At 39.4% G+C, this 14,475-nt stretch overlaps 1 protein-coding gene across 1 annotated transcript; it reads right to left on the bottom strand.

Moving 5' to 3' along the window:
• Nucleotides 1–389: 389 nt before the first annotated feature.
• Nucleotides 390–13,980, bottom strand: hrg (poly(A) polymerase hiiragi). Its single transcript, XM_022829900.2, has 7 exons — nucleotides 13,344–13,980; nucleotides 11,938–12,141; nucleotides 11,195–11,425; nucleotides 10,664–10,858; nucleotides 9,830–10,149; nucleotides 9,105–9,195; nucleotides 390–8,825 (listed from the first exon to the last, which is right to left on the bottom strand). The coding sequence occupies exons 2-7, from the start codon at nucleotides 12,139–12,141 to the stop codon at nucleotides 7,824–7,826; spliced, it is 2,043 nt and encodes a 680-aa protein (XP_022685635.1). The 5' UTR covers nucleotides 13,344–13,980; the 3' UTR covers nucleotides 390–7,823.
• Nucleotides 13,981–14,475: the final 495 nt, after the last annotated feature.

Consider the following 14,475-nt stretch of genomic DNA (forward strand, 5'->3'; position numbering starts at 1 on the left):
GAAGCAACGGCTATGATTGTAGAAGTCTAGAAAAAGATCGATTAATTCACCCAATGGCCGAAACCAGGTGTCTTCTATTTGAAACTTGATATAGTACCATTATTAATGATCTGTTATATTTAACTTTGGTGCATGCAGTAGTTAACAGTATTCTAGATTCGTACTTACATGCGAGTCATTAATTTCTGCCAAACTGTTAAATATCTACACACACATGCACAAAAACGCACGAGTTCTCGCGTTGCTCAAGCGGTAGGTAAGTATGAAAAGCTGGCAAAGGTGGCGCAGCGGTATTTCTAGCAGACTGCGTTTTATTGCCAAGTAAATAGAACTGTAACAAAAATAATAGCAAAGCACAATAAAAAAAATAATGAACAGTATAAGTCGTATAAAGGATTGTATAGCACATAGTACCACTTGTTTTATTTGTAGCCCGGCAGTTTGGCTACGCAGAAAGAATCATCAAATAAGTGTCACATTTGAGGGACGTTGTGACATTGTTACATCATAACGTTTACACCTATTCAATTTCTGTCCTGTTAACATACTCCATAAATTTTTTTGGCAGAATTCTCTGACCGAGTTAAGTGAGCGAATTTTGCGGCGTGCATTTTCATTACAGAAATATACATTAGTTTCTACTGAAAGTTAATGTACATTAAATGGTACGTCATGTAAAATGCCGGATTTTTTTACAACAGTCGTGATCGCCGGAACCAGCCTTTAATTTTTCTCTTTCTCGACATTTTGAAAACAGACGATCTTTTTCGTTCTAACCATGTGTAGACTAAACATGTTTCGTGTCCGTTTTATGCATAGGAACCACTTGTCTGTTCAGTGTCCAATTATACTCAGTTCACTTCGGTGGTTTAAATGGTAATTGTCACATTCTGTTCGGAAATCTGCTCTTTACAATACTCACAGTAGAATTGTGCTGATGTTGCTTCTGTAACTCTTCTGATTTTAATTGAATTTGACATTAGGTTCATTCAAAGCAAAGTTGGTGGTGTCCTCAGATGAATTAGGCTTTGTGAATTGGTGGGCCACTATCAGCATTTGCTTGGCCTTTCTTTTTGATATTTTTGCGCAGTTTCTATTTCAACACTTGAATGGTTGATTTCTATACTTTGTCGAAAAATCATGATATGCTCCGCGTATACTCGGATTTACTTGCGAAGCTTACGAGTGTACCCCGTTCTGTCGCGATTGCTGTTCCCCTCGATTTGGCGAAAACATTAACTGATACACCACTTCACAGGTTTAGCATGAACATCCATACAATTCTGTCTATCTTCAGCCGACCGCCCAGCCCCAGGGACTATTTTCGCTAACACGTTCAATTTCCTCTGTTAAACGGGCTGTACCGCGTTACTCTAAGGGTTAATGTGCGCAATTTCGATGTTAAGTTCCTATAAAGTTCAAGTAATGTGACCAAAGTTCAAACTTTCGATTGAGAAATCCTATTATAGGTAAGATATTCGTCTTTCGTAGATGGAAAAAAATCAGCGTAATGAACGTTTTGTGTTACTGAAAAAACTTTAATGGAAAAGATAAAGGTATGGCGTGTTCTCTCACCGCTTAGGATTTTTCCGCATCGCTTTGAGTCCACTTTTTTGAGTGAGATAAGAGACACAAAAAAAGCGCAAAATATTCGGGTGGTAACAACGTGAATGATAATAGGTTCGTTAAACCGTAACTTCACTAATATCATATCCTTATTATTAGTATAATTATCCAGCTTAAGCATTATTTATATTTCATAATAATAAATATATTTCATAGATACATAATTCATATTGAAGTTTAACCAGTGTGAAAATAGTAACGACCCCCCGACTATAAAACAAGTTAATGACGATGGTCGTAACCGTAAGAAGGCCATCATCTGCAGCCATAACTACTGAAACGAGTAGCGCATCTTGCATGTCTCTTCATAAGAGGCACAGGCATCGAGGGTCTATCTTTCACTCATGCAGTAGACCGGATAGTTAGCGAACGATGGAAATAAACAGCGTTTAATACTTCACGTAGGGGCTAAAACTTTGCAATGTAGGCCAACTTTTCGGGGATTTCAGCAGAGGATTAAAAGGGATAAAAGCTCAATTATACGGTGGGCCTTTTCCTGGATAACCCTCGTAGTAACACCTCATGGTTCAAATTCAAAGACATCCAATATACAGGTCAACCGGGGGCTAAAAAACTTTATCAAGGCTTAACGAGGATTACACGGTGGGTAATTATCTCCCAGTTCATTTAGCATAATATTAAAAAAACATGCCATACTTTCCGATTTATGTTATTAAAAAGAAATTCATTAACGGTTTAATACTTAAGTAATTATCCAACAACAAAAATGCCCAAGGCTATGTCTCAATTGACACAAAGAAATTATACTCTGTTGGTCACCCAACAAGTAGATCGTATCTTTTATTTCAGTCACTAGCGATCTTGTGCTAATTCGTCAACCATAGGGCTAGTTATCACTGCATCCATCGAAATTAATACAATCCAAGCCAAGTTGTGTTATGTCTTTAGGTATCAATTCACTACAAATTGCACTTACTTATGCAATTATGAGCGAATGATGCAATAAATACTACTTTAATGCCTTCTGAAACCTTGGCATTAATACACGAAATCAATGTCGAATATGGCTATATTTATCGATAGTACTGCCTTATAAACAGGATACTGTGTGTCACGTTCGGTGTTTATTATTGCGTTAACAGGTGTTAATCTGTTCAACAAATCAATTGAGACTAAAATAAGATACAACGAGGTTTATCGCGCGTAACTCAACCCTGCAGAGTCAAACAGCAAACGGTCGGACATTTGCAAAATTTCGGTGACCTTTTTGCCTTAATCAGATAATGTTAATTTACTACCAAGATGCCTTAAGAACCAGATTGCTAAAAGTGATCGATCGAAAAAAGAAAGTAAGAAGATATGACAACTATGGACAATTTAGTCAATCCTTCTTTGAAAGTCTAACGCGCACAACAAAACCTTCTGCATCTCCTTCAAATCCAGCTATTTATTTATGTTCTTTTTGCTTTGAAACTTCTTTGAAAAATAAACATCGTAATCCTTTTGTCCTACAGAGAGTCTTTTTTTACACCAGATTTCACCATAAATTGGTTATTCCAAGTTCAATTAAATTGAGTCCTTAAATGGGCGATCATATGTAATAGAGACGAGATTTATTCGCTTTTCGAACACTCATTTAGCTCACCGTAGAACAATGAAAAAGTAAAATACGATTAATTTGAATAAAACTTTCTGACGATCCCGAAACCCCGGAGAATAAGGCGGTGTTGTTTTACCTGTACGCGCGGGCCACAAACTAGTAAGGACTAGTTAGAAACTAGCGTAATTAACCTAAATCTAATTATCAAATTCTGAGACGGTCTTAAGTGCTCTCGTCAGATACGTGCATTGAACAATGTCATGAAGGATGTGATTTCCATCAACATTTTAGTTTTGGCTTTGTCGTTAACTGTTCATGTCAATTCACATAAATAGGCATGATATTCTTGAATACGCCTGAGACCTGAATATAGCAAACTCAACTCATATTGTACCGGCACAACCGTGAGCTGATGATGTATAGAACAATGATTAATAGAGTATCATTGTTAAGATTCCTGTTTATATATATTTTTATGTACATATCTGGACATAAAAAAAAAACAAATTGAATGAGCGGTAAGTAAAAAGCCCCTTGTGCACCTTTAACCTCACCTAAGGCCTAATAGACCAACGTGCCAATAACAACAATCGCATTTCTCCTCCGTACCTCCAACGATGTACGTTGTATTGAAAATTATTCCGTTCGTTTGCGGCCCGTATCTGCCACCATCAACGAACAGCGACCGAGCTAGACCCTTCCCCCTCAATACCTCAATTTCGTGGTTTGAAAATTACCGTCTTTATTAAAAATAGCGATTTCATGCGATTAGCGCAGTATTTCATTTAAGAACCACTTTTATGTCAACCTCAAACATATTTAATTCCTGGCATTCTCCAAACCAAGGCGGGTTTTGTAAATCAAATTATAAGCTCCGAAAGTATGATTTAAAAAATAAGTCACCCTATATTTAACGCAGCTTGAATCTTCAATTAATACTCCGCCCTTACGTTGATCACCCTTGCGGTTAATCTTTCCCATAGGCCAACAAAGAGTAAGCAAACAAGTCGGAACTTTCAAGAAGCCTGCGCTTCATTAATAATCATATTTCCACTTGGTTTGATATCGGAGTGTCAGTTTTGAAAGTCTATTCAACAAAGTTGCTCTGCAACTCGATTTTGCACTATCTAAATGACGAGATCAAAAGCGCATGTTAGTGTACAATCAAGAATTTATTTTTCACCGCTTACATGAATTAAAGCGGTGTCCTCTTACCGGCCTCCGTCGACGTTTTATGTACAATCCGCCGCATTTCGCCCATTTTCTTTCTTTCTGTCGCTTCCAATCGTTCAATGTACTATTGAACCTGTATCCCACTTACCCGACTTTTTATTATTAGAAAGTACTTAAGTTCCCCTATTCAGAACATGGTAGTAGCTGTTGTTGTCGCAATATGGCTAAACACTGAACATTTTCGTCTGTAGTTTATGTATAATAATAAGAATGATAGTAATAATAGCTGGTAATATTCTAAAGTGGCACTTTCAACATCACCCTTCATATATATATGTTGAAAAGCATGAAAGTGCGACTTTAGCATATTTAGTATTTCCTCCCCCTCTCTAACCAAGTTCTGCAAGTGGGAGAAAATAATACCTAGCAGAAACTCAGAGAGTTGACCACTGACTTTCATCATTCATACAACATTTCCCTAGATCTCATTCGCACACAATCGCATTCCGCACGTTTTTATTTTTACTCAGTTACGCTGTTCTGAGCTACTATCATGCATTTTTTTCATCTCTTTTCTTCATTTAAGCACAAGTTTCTATTCAGACTTAGTGAAATGATTATGGAGTCATGAAGTAGAGCCACAGGCGAAATAGGTAATGTTATACCAATACATATATATAAATACGCTTCTAAACCAACACCCCCCTCCACGCTTTGATGCCTGGGCGGTGATTCTATCCAATTAGTAAACCCAGCGCAGTCCTTAGATTTTTGAACGCAGCGATAAATAGTTGCACCTAGTAACGCATTCTCCAAAAGCGTTTGGTAGGTGGGTTTTCACCGCGCTTCCTGCACTATTATCTTTTGCATTATATATTTTTCATGTCAAGCCGAAGCTCGGGTGTTGCACGCATGCGCAGTTTTTCAATAGGGATATTTTTGGTACGTCTTCCATATAAACAGATAACTAATGGCTGATAATGAATTCTTACACGGTTAAGCGGCCAGAGGAGTTTTGTTATTGATTTGCAACTGCAATGACAGAACTTATGATGCTAACCACGACAACTACACGGATGACCCACATGAAGCACATGTAAATGGTTCTAACCGATTTTAAGCCTGTAAAATGACTAAATAGGATTGGAAAAACTATAGGAATCTCTAGAAGTAATCATCGGACGCATCTCGATCAACACAACAGATAAGTAGAGAATCTAGCTAAAGCTGTTGATAATAATATCGGCATAGCAACAAGTTGAAATTGGAGTACTACAATTTCTTCTTCTCCTCCTCTTTTTTCTCCTTTTACAATTTCCTGCTACAGTTTAGTAAACTTAGCAAAAGACATAGTGCTTATGGTGATATTCAGTAACGCATTCCCAGTTTCCAATGCGATTGTCTATCGCTGCGTTCAGAAATGTGTGTAGACTGCGCTGGGTTTACTGATCAGAAAATCGGTGAAACCCAGGTCCAGGTATGGAAGCATAAGGGTACAATAGCTTGGAAGTGTATGGATATGCTTGTGTTGTATGAAATAGGGATAGTATGTATTGATCTAACATACTTTCTCTATTTCGCCTGCATCTATTTCATGACTATATCACTCTACTAAGTCCAAAAAAAGATTTATACTCAACCCTCATTGAGTTAAAAGAATAGAAAAGTTTTTTTACCACTAGCAGAAGTAAGCAGAGTATGTATATATATATTACAACAACGCCCATATATATATAAATATAATATATGTATAATATATGGGCGTTGTCGTAAGGCACGAAAGTACGTCTTTAGAATAATATAAGCTCATTATTATTACACATAAAATATAGATGAATATGTTTAGTGTTTAGCTGTAATGCGACAACAACTATTACTGTGTTCTGAGTAGGGAAACTAATTTTATACTCTTTCTTCTTATTTTTAAAAATACGGAAGGAAAAGTAAGGTGACTGGGACACAGGTTCAATAGTCTATTAAAACGATCGGGTGCGAGAGAAAGGGGAAAAATTTGCGAAATATAGCAGACTGTAAATAAAACGTCGGCGAAGGCCAATAATAGGACAAATTGGTAAAAAACATTCCTGGTTGTACACTAACATACCGATGTTGCTGATCTTGTCATTTAGGGAGTGTGAAATTGATTGCAGGAAGCTTTATTATAATAGACTTTGATCTGAGCTAACACTGAAGTAAAAAAACCCAGCAGAGAAATAGCAGATTGTAGGAATTAAGTAAAGTGAAAACGCGTTAATGAAGCGCGGGCTTGTCTAAAGTTGTAAGTTCAAAATCAAATAGATGGTATGTAGGAATTACGCGAGATCTTTCTAATCAAGTTATCAGACAACTAGAACTCTCAGTACCACTCGTTTACCTAATTATTCATTTTAAGCACGCTTCTTTTTTGACCTATGGAAAAATCAACTGTAAGAAATACCGATGAAAATACAGGATACAAATTGCCGATTTGAGCGGCGTTATAAGTAGATTTTCACCGCGCTTCTTGCACCATTATACTTTTTGCCTAAAATTCTCCAAATTGAAAACCCTACCCCGATATCAACTTGTTGCTACGCCGATATCTACCATCAGCTCTAGCTATATTATCTGCTCACCTGTTGTATCAGTCGAGATGCGCCTGACGATCACTTCTACATTTCCCACTTTTCCCAGTCCTCCTTAGTGGTCTTGCAGGCATAAAACCGAATACAATCACCTACGTGTGCTCTGTGTCAGTCACCTGTGCACTTGTTGCAGCTAGCATGATAAATTCGGCCATTGCAGTTTTGAATCGATAGTCAAACCTCTTCAGCCGACTGACCATGTAACGGTCCCTTATCATCCAATCGTTGTTTGTATAGGAGATGTACCCAAAATCTCCCCATTAAAAAATTGCGCATGCGGTAAATACTCGCGTCCCGCCTTCTTCCTAGTCTCCTTCGCTTTCAATTAACCTCACACTAAGCTAAATTGTATACATCAACCTATTGGTACTGCACGGGGTCAACTTACATGCCACTATTCAGCTGACAGAAAGCACGCCAACATAGCTACTAACACTCAAACATATCAGTAACAAATATCGCCTACTTTTGCTAGCAGCATTATGTGACTTAAATTACCCGAAATTTCCCTCTTAGGCTTCCAGTCCGTCCTACTATCATTACTATTATTGACTGGTCGTCATTCTCTCCCACGCCCGATACCATCAGTATCACTATGATTTCATAATATACTCATTATAGAATTCATTTTTTGTGTTTTGTCTTGCGTTTCTTTAGCGTGGTGTACTCATGTGTGTTCTTTCCATATATACAATTGTGTCTATTATATGTATTTTGCAATGATTCGCTTGTTTCCGCTGTGTTTCTAATGGACGATGACTGAATTGAATATCATCGACCTGTCACCCATCAGCCATCTCACTCACGCACACATTCTACGAACTCTGATCTGATCTGATTCACCCCTGATCTGATTGATTTTCACTCGTTGCGCCTGAAGTAGTAGTGGTAGTAGTGACGACGGTGGCGTCCGCAACATCGCCATTGCCGTGGGCATTCACTTTATTGTTCAGTGTTTTACTATGACACGTCTGATTACTAGAACTACTGTTACTACTATTGCTGCTGACCGCGGCTATCGCTGCATTCGTGCCACCATGGCCGTCCCCGTATTCAGCAGGGCTGTCGCTAGACGACTTTCCACCTGCAGCAGCGGGCGCCTCCGGGCCGATGACGCCACCATTTGAGTTGGCGACATTCTGCTCAGCAGACCCGTCAATCTTTTGCTTCTTGTTAGCGGGCTCACCCGAAGCCCCATCCGTGACGCCGTCAATCGCTTTACGCTGCTGGGATTTGCGTTTGCGCTCCGGCGGAGGAGGCAGCCTCGCGACCTCCTCAGGAGGCAAAATCGTCGGCAGATCTTTCTTTCTTAGCACCGTCACATTGATATCCATACCCTTTCGGAGGATGCGGATGTTCTCTGCCTGCCGGAAGATGACCTCACGAAGTGAGCGTACGTTTTCCGTAAGGTCGAGACTGCTTTTCTCTTTGATCTGGCTAAAGTGCAGGCCGATGAACCAGTTCACTCCCTCGATGTGTACGTCATCGGCGTTTGGTGGCTCACCTCCGGCCAGATCTCCCGTCGAGCCCTCTGTCTGCGCTAGCTCTCGGACAGCTTCAGCGACTAACTGTGCCTGTTGAGAAGGTTGCACCGGATAACTCTGCGGGTTGATGTGTGCAATCTCGATGGCGGGCTGTCGTTCAATTGACGTAATTAGGGTTCGAATCTTCGATTCAACCAAGCCGTACCAGGTAAGCAGGTCATCCTTCGTATGTGCCACGGCAGTCAACGTGATGAATGTTTTGTACTGCTCGAAGAACTTTGGTGGCGAGAACAAAGCGTGCCACGTTGCTTTTCCTTTCAGAATTTGTTCAGTCGTCTCCAGTCCCTCTTTGAATGCCTAGCAACCATAGCAAATAAAGCAAAATAATACCACAAAATCTTATAAGGTAATGAGGCATTAGAATATACCGCCGTGTCAAGTACTAACAAACAATTTAAGTGAGACGGGGTCAAATAATAAACATAGGTTTATCTATATCATACGAACAGTGGACCCCGGTTTCCCGGTTTTTCCTATAGTACATCTACTTTTGAGTGTTGGGTCTTAAAAAAAATGTCGGAATTTTTCATATAATGAAAATACAATTCAAACCTGATTCTAAAATCTGTCGTTTACCTTTGTCATGATCGTCCGTGTACTTAACGACGTATTGTACGTGGAGTTTTGCTCGGGGTAAGCAGGAGTTATGATCGGCATCAGATGATATCTGTAATATGTATGCACATGTAATGCACACCAATACACTACTAAAATGTGATAATATTTAATAAAAAAAGACGGTGCCTGATTCCAATACGCATTGAGAGCTTCGAAAAAAAAAAGTTCTTTTACTCGAAGACCATAGCCGAATTAAAAACAGCTAAAGTACATGCATGAATCGTAATAGACGAATACATTAACTTATTTAGTCGCGACCGATCTTTAGAGCATTATATGACAATATATTTCCCACTTGCTTCAGATAATGAAAAATAAATGAAGAATTTTCATAGAAGTAGAAAATAGTTGGTATCTGATTTTTTTGCATAATAACTTACCCAACGATGAAGCGAGCCCAAAGCTGTTGCCTACAAATATCACTAGTATACAATAGCACGCTTATATATACTAAGGTACAAAATCAAACAAGGTTATTTCGCAAGCGAGATATTTCACCCTTTTATATTAAACACATATGAAAAATCCAAAATCTGTTCAATAAGAGACGGGAAGAGAGAGAGGGAGAGAGAGAGAGAGACGGAGAGAGAGAGACGGAAAGAGAGAGAGAGAGAGAGAGAGAGAGAGAGAGAGAGCGAGAGAGAGAGACGGAGAGAGAGAGACAGAGAGAAAAATCAACACACCTGTCCGCGACGTTCGTTCTGGGATCCCAAACAGAAAAGCCCCCTATATGATGTTGCACAGACGTTTGTGCCTTAAGGTGAACAGGCTTAGGCCACGTCCACTGTGAAAACACGAGAAAGAACTTCTGAATGATCGTGGCTGCTGCAGCATGTGGATATAGTTGACACGTCCGTGCGACAAGCATAGCCCATGATACACCGCCGAGATACCCAAGTACATTGCTATAGACGCCTTTTTTCTTTGCCCATAGCTTTATCGTCCGTAATGCTGTTCGAAATACTGGGATATCTGGCACCAAATGAAGAATCTCATCCGTTACCTGCAGATGAGAAATCCAATAAATAGCACTGTTAATGAAAAAAAAAATTTGAAACACTCATGTCAGCTCAGGATATTCTGTGAAAAATACCGCGTATATTTGTTTTTGCACAACTATTCCACACAAAAACACGTTACAATACGAAACAAATGCACAAAACAGTTTATCACAGGAATCTTGATAGACAGAAAAATAGGTATCGAAGGCTTTAAAATCGTGCAAAATTAAGATCGAGATAAAGAGAGCCAAGCCTTAAAATCGAAAGAACAAAAAATTTAAAAAATGAAAGAGGCTGCAGATAAACATTTTTCGCTCTACTTGAAGACTACCGTTGTCGTTTCGAGCATCAGGGAGATTCATCGAAGTCGTCGAGAAGCATCATCAACCAGTGGTGGTTTTCAACTACTTTTCAACTACAGTAACTTATAAAAACAAAATTATAATTGCGCTTCGGAGTGTGTTACTAAGCAACGTTCAAAAGTTATTCTTCTTTGGTTGCGAAATGTCTGCTTACCCTGCACCCGTTAAGGCTGCGAACGCATTTCATGTCGAGATTCTTCAATAACGTCATGTCGCGGAGCTCCTGATCCGGAGGAATATCCTTCAGCGCTAGTCGAGCAAACAGCATATCCAGTTCGATACCATCAAACTCCATTTTTATCACGGGCACAAAAGCTTCTTCGACTGCACGTAAGTCGCGTACTTGCGGCTACAAAACGCATCCATGCAACGTCGTTGTTAGAACATTAGATAGCTACTTTTATACACAGCGCACATCAATGGGATCTAAATCAATGCCTGGATAGCGTTGTCACCTCCCGAAATTTTAGTCAACAAACATTTAGTCAGTACCATATATACGTTTAGTTTCTACTGTTTTATGGAAATCTCTGCCTTTGTCTAGAAGAAAAATAACAACCAGATATCTTCACTATCACTACAACCCAGAGGAATTTTTTCTGCTCACGAATATGAAATGTTCGTAGAGTGCGTATTATTTGACTGTTCAGTGGCATTTGATTAATTCAAGTCAACATTCACTAACCTGTTGCTTCAACAGTTCAACGAAGGAGCTGAAGAAGTCCGATCTGTCGACGTGTCGGGGTGCCACACATAACGTGTCAATATCAGCGCCCTTCGTATGAACTCCTAGACGGTATGAACCAAACGTGAAGATTTTTCCACGTGTTGTCTGAGCCACATTCTCAGGAATCCCCTTAGCGACAGACACCTCCTGGATCCAGTGCTGAACGAGCTCGTTAATTCGAGCCAATACCTGTACAAGCACAAGTGAGAATTTGCCTTTGGGTAGTAAACCCATCTAAGACGACTTCGCTAGATAACTTTACCCTATACGGCTCTCACACAATCACTTTAATAGTTAAAGTAACCGACCATGGCTGTATAAAAAAAGCATAAGTAAATGCGCTCATTATTCAGAAATTGACAAATGGAATGAGAATGTGCAAGTAAGGCTCGTATGCCTGCAAACAATAAAAGTTAAGCTTAACGGAAGTTAGCAAAGTCAAGCTTTTGGAGCATCATCCAGACTTCTGTCCGAAAATTTTACAGAAATACCATATTATTGATATTTTACTTTGTTCCTAACAGAGTACAGAGGGCTCGCAGGAACTGTAATATAAGAAAAAACGGATTCTATGCGAGACTGATTTTTTTGTATACGTGTCTGAGTACTTTTTCAAGCTTACTTATAACGTAATTCGCACCGCATGTAATATATTGAACTTTTAAAGGCTTTGATCATAGCACATGCTGCGGAGGACGCACTTGTAAGCGATGATTAAGTTCGTCGCTGCTTTCGAAAAGGCCATATTCATGTAGTACGGTCTCAAGCTCCTTCGACTTTTCAAGATCGCCAGGGCGAGGTAAAGCAGTCGAAACTGGTGCTGTTACACCGAGATATTTGGATTTTTCATCCCGACCGCCGACGCCGCCGCCGCCACGGAGAAAGTTCGCAACTGCACCCGACATCTGAAAACGCATCATCAAATCAGTTACGCAACATGCGCTAATGACACAGCGTGCTCAACCGTTACATATAAGCAGATCAATAGACAAATACTGCATGCTTACCGCTTTAAGGTGAAGCTACCTGCATATAGAAATAGTGGCAGTTAACTCACTAATGGCAGCTCTTTTTTCGGCGATCAATGATTTTCTTATAAATTAAATACTACGATACAAACCCAAAGTAATTATGTATATTGCGAAATTATTGAGACCATTATATAACAAATGAGCATAAATATTTTCAACACTAAATACATCGTGTATGAAGCATGCAATAATCATGCGATACACTGAAATCAACCTCCTACACCAATTACATTTAAAACTATTTCTAGAATATGCCAGCTGTTCGAAGCTGTTTTCGCTCTGTAGCAGCTGTTAAATCTATTCATCCGAAACGACGTTAATCTTATCGGCGATATATAATACTATTATTCACTTTTTTTTTAAGGTGCTGAGTTAAGACTTCATTTTGTTTTTCACTGTTATATTGAAAACATCGTGTTATACATCAAACCATGTGTTTGCTTCGGCATGGGTGACACAGCTGTCAAGGTTTATGGCTATAGGACAGCGTACTAAGACGCAAATTGTGACAACCAGCATTATAGAGTGCACAGGATTCACTTAGCATCCAGAACCACGAATAATCCAAGCTCCACGGTTTATTTTATGTATCGCATAAATGAAGATGCGTTCATTTCATTTTAATCCACATAGAAGCAATATTTGAGTCGCAATTTCGCCTCCTATTGTTTCTCATCTCACAATCTTCTTTCATAACAATCTATAAGAGTGTCCACGATAATTACTCATTGATTACTTAAACGTATTTATGACTAACGTGTTTGTTCTTAGCTTTCTGTACTATATCTCTATATAGTTCCAAACGAATCGACAACTATCCTAAGCCGCATAACTCTTCTAATTAATGCCGTTTGTTTTCTATAAAAATGGAAACATCAAGGGCACTTTGTGCATCTCGTATATCTATCGCAAACAGTTACGTCATTTCGAAAATACTAATAACAGTTCTATGAACATAGAAACTCGAGAAGTTTTTTCTGTATCTACTACCCCTATTTAGTTGTTTGAACTACCTGTATTAATAAACAACTCAATGATCTCTATTGACTATACGCCAGAGATGAGCATCTGCATACCTTTCGGGGTTGATATTGACGCAAGACGGTTCAGATCCTTTTAATCACGACAGCGCGAACGAGACAAAATTTTTCACTGCTCACAACACACAAATCACACCGTAACGTACAAATAGACTCCGTAACGTTTCCTCTTCATACAATCAATCAATTCAGAGGAACATTGCTGTTATTATTGTTGTTGTGTAATAACAACAAACGATTTGGCGAGTGGATCATCGACCTCCCACCGGTGAGGATAGCCCGAAGTACATCTGGGTGGCACAACAGGCATGAAAATTAAAGACGGCAGAGGGGGCCACGGTAACGTTTTTTGTTGCCCCGTAAAACTGCGGCGGCACGCCGAGCAAGCGGGCAAAAAAAGGATGCCTTTGTGGTGATGCAGAAAAAAGCTTGCTCCCAACCAAATCCGAGAACGAGTTGTCCCCAGGGGTTGTCCAAGGGACGTCGGCAGCTTAAGGCTGAGAGGCGGTGCGGCCTGACAACCGCCTACATAAAAAAAAACCTGACTACCTACAATACTTTCACACACGGAGCCACACACTGACGAGAACCCAGCGAGCTTAAGCTTCGCCGCTTCTGCTAACACAGCCACAGCCACTGCACCTCAACCATAGCTCCCGCTCGCAAACCGCCATTGCGAAGGGATCACTGGACTAGATGCATTATTGTTTGCGATTAAATGGCTAGGCGACCCGTATCGAGCTGGCAAGTGGTGCTGCGAGCGCTAGTCATTGACAACGCGCGGAAAATTTGAAATGTGCACCTTCTTCAATTCGAGGGACAATAGTGGAGAGTCTTAAAATTGACTCAGTAAGAATACTGGGCGTGGCAGTAAAATGGCATAGTTAAACAACACTATTGAGACGAGGAAATTTAGCATAACTTACATGACAGTAAATGTTGATTGTAAATTATTCAAGTTCGGTATTGCTTTACGTTTGGAGGCAAACTATGTGCTAGCTAGCTGCGCCGATAATTTGAAATCATACTCAAGCAGAAATTTTATGAAACACAGCATATTTAGAAATTATTTTAATAATGTTAAATAATTTGCGATAAATAAAATATATAATTATTTTTTACTAATAGAAGCATAATAATAGAATAATATAATAACAACAATAATAGA

This window comes from Varroa jacobsoni, unplaced genomic scaffold, assembly GCF_002532875.2.
Source record: "Varroa jacobsoni isolate VJ856 unplaced genomic scaffold, vjacob_1.0 scaffold_244, whole genome shotgun sequence".
Lineage (NCBI taxonomy): Eukaryota > Metazoa > Arthropoda > Arachnida > Mesostigmata > Varroidae > Varroa > Varroa jacobsoni.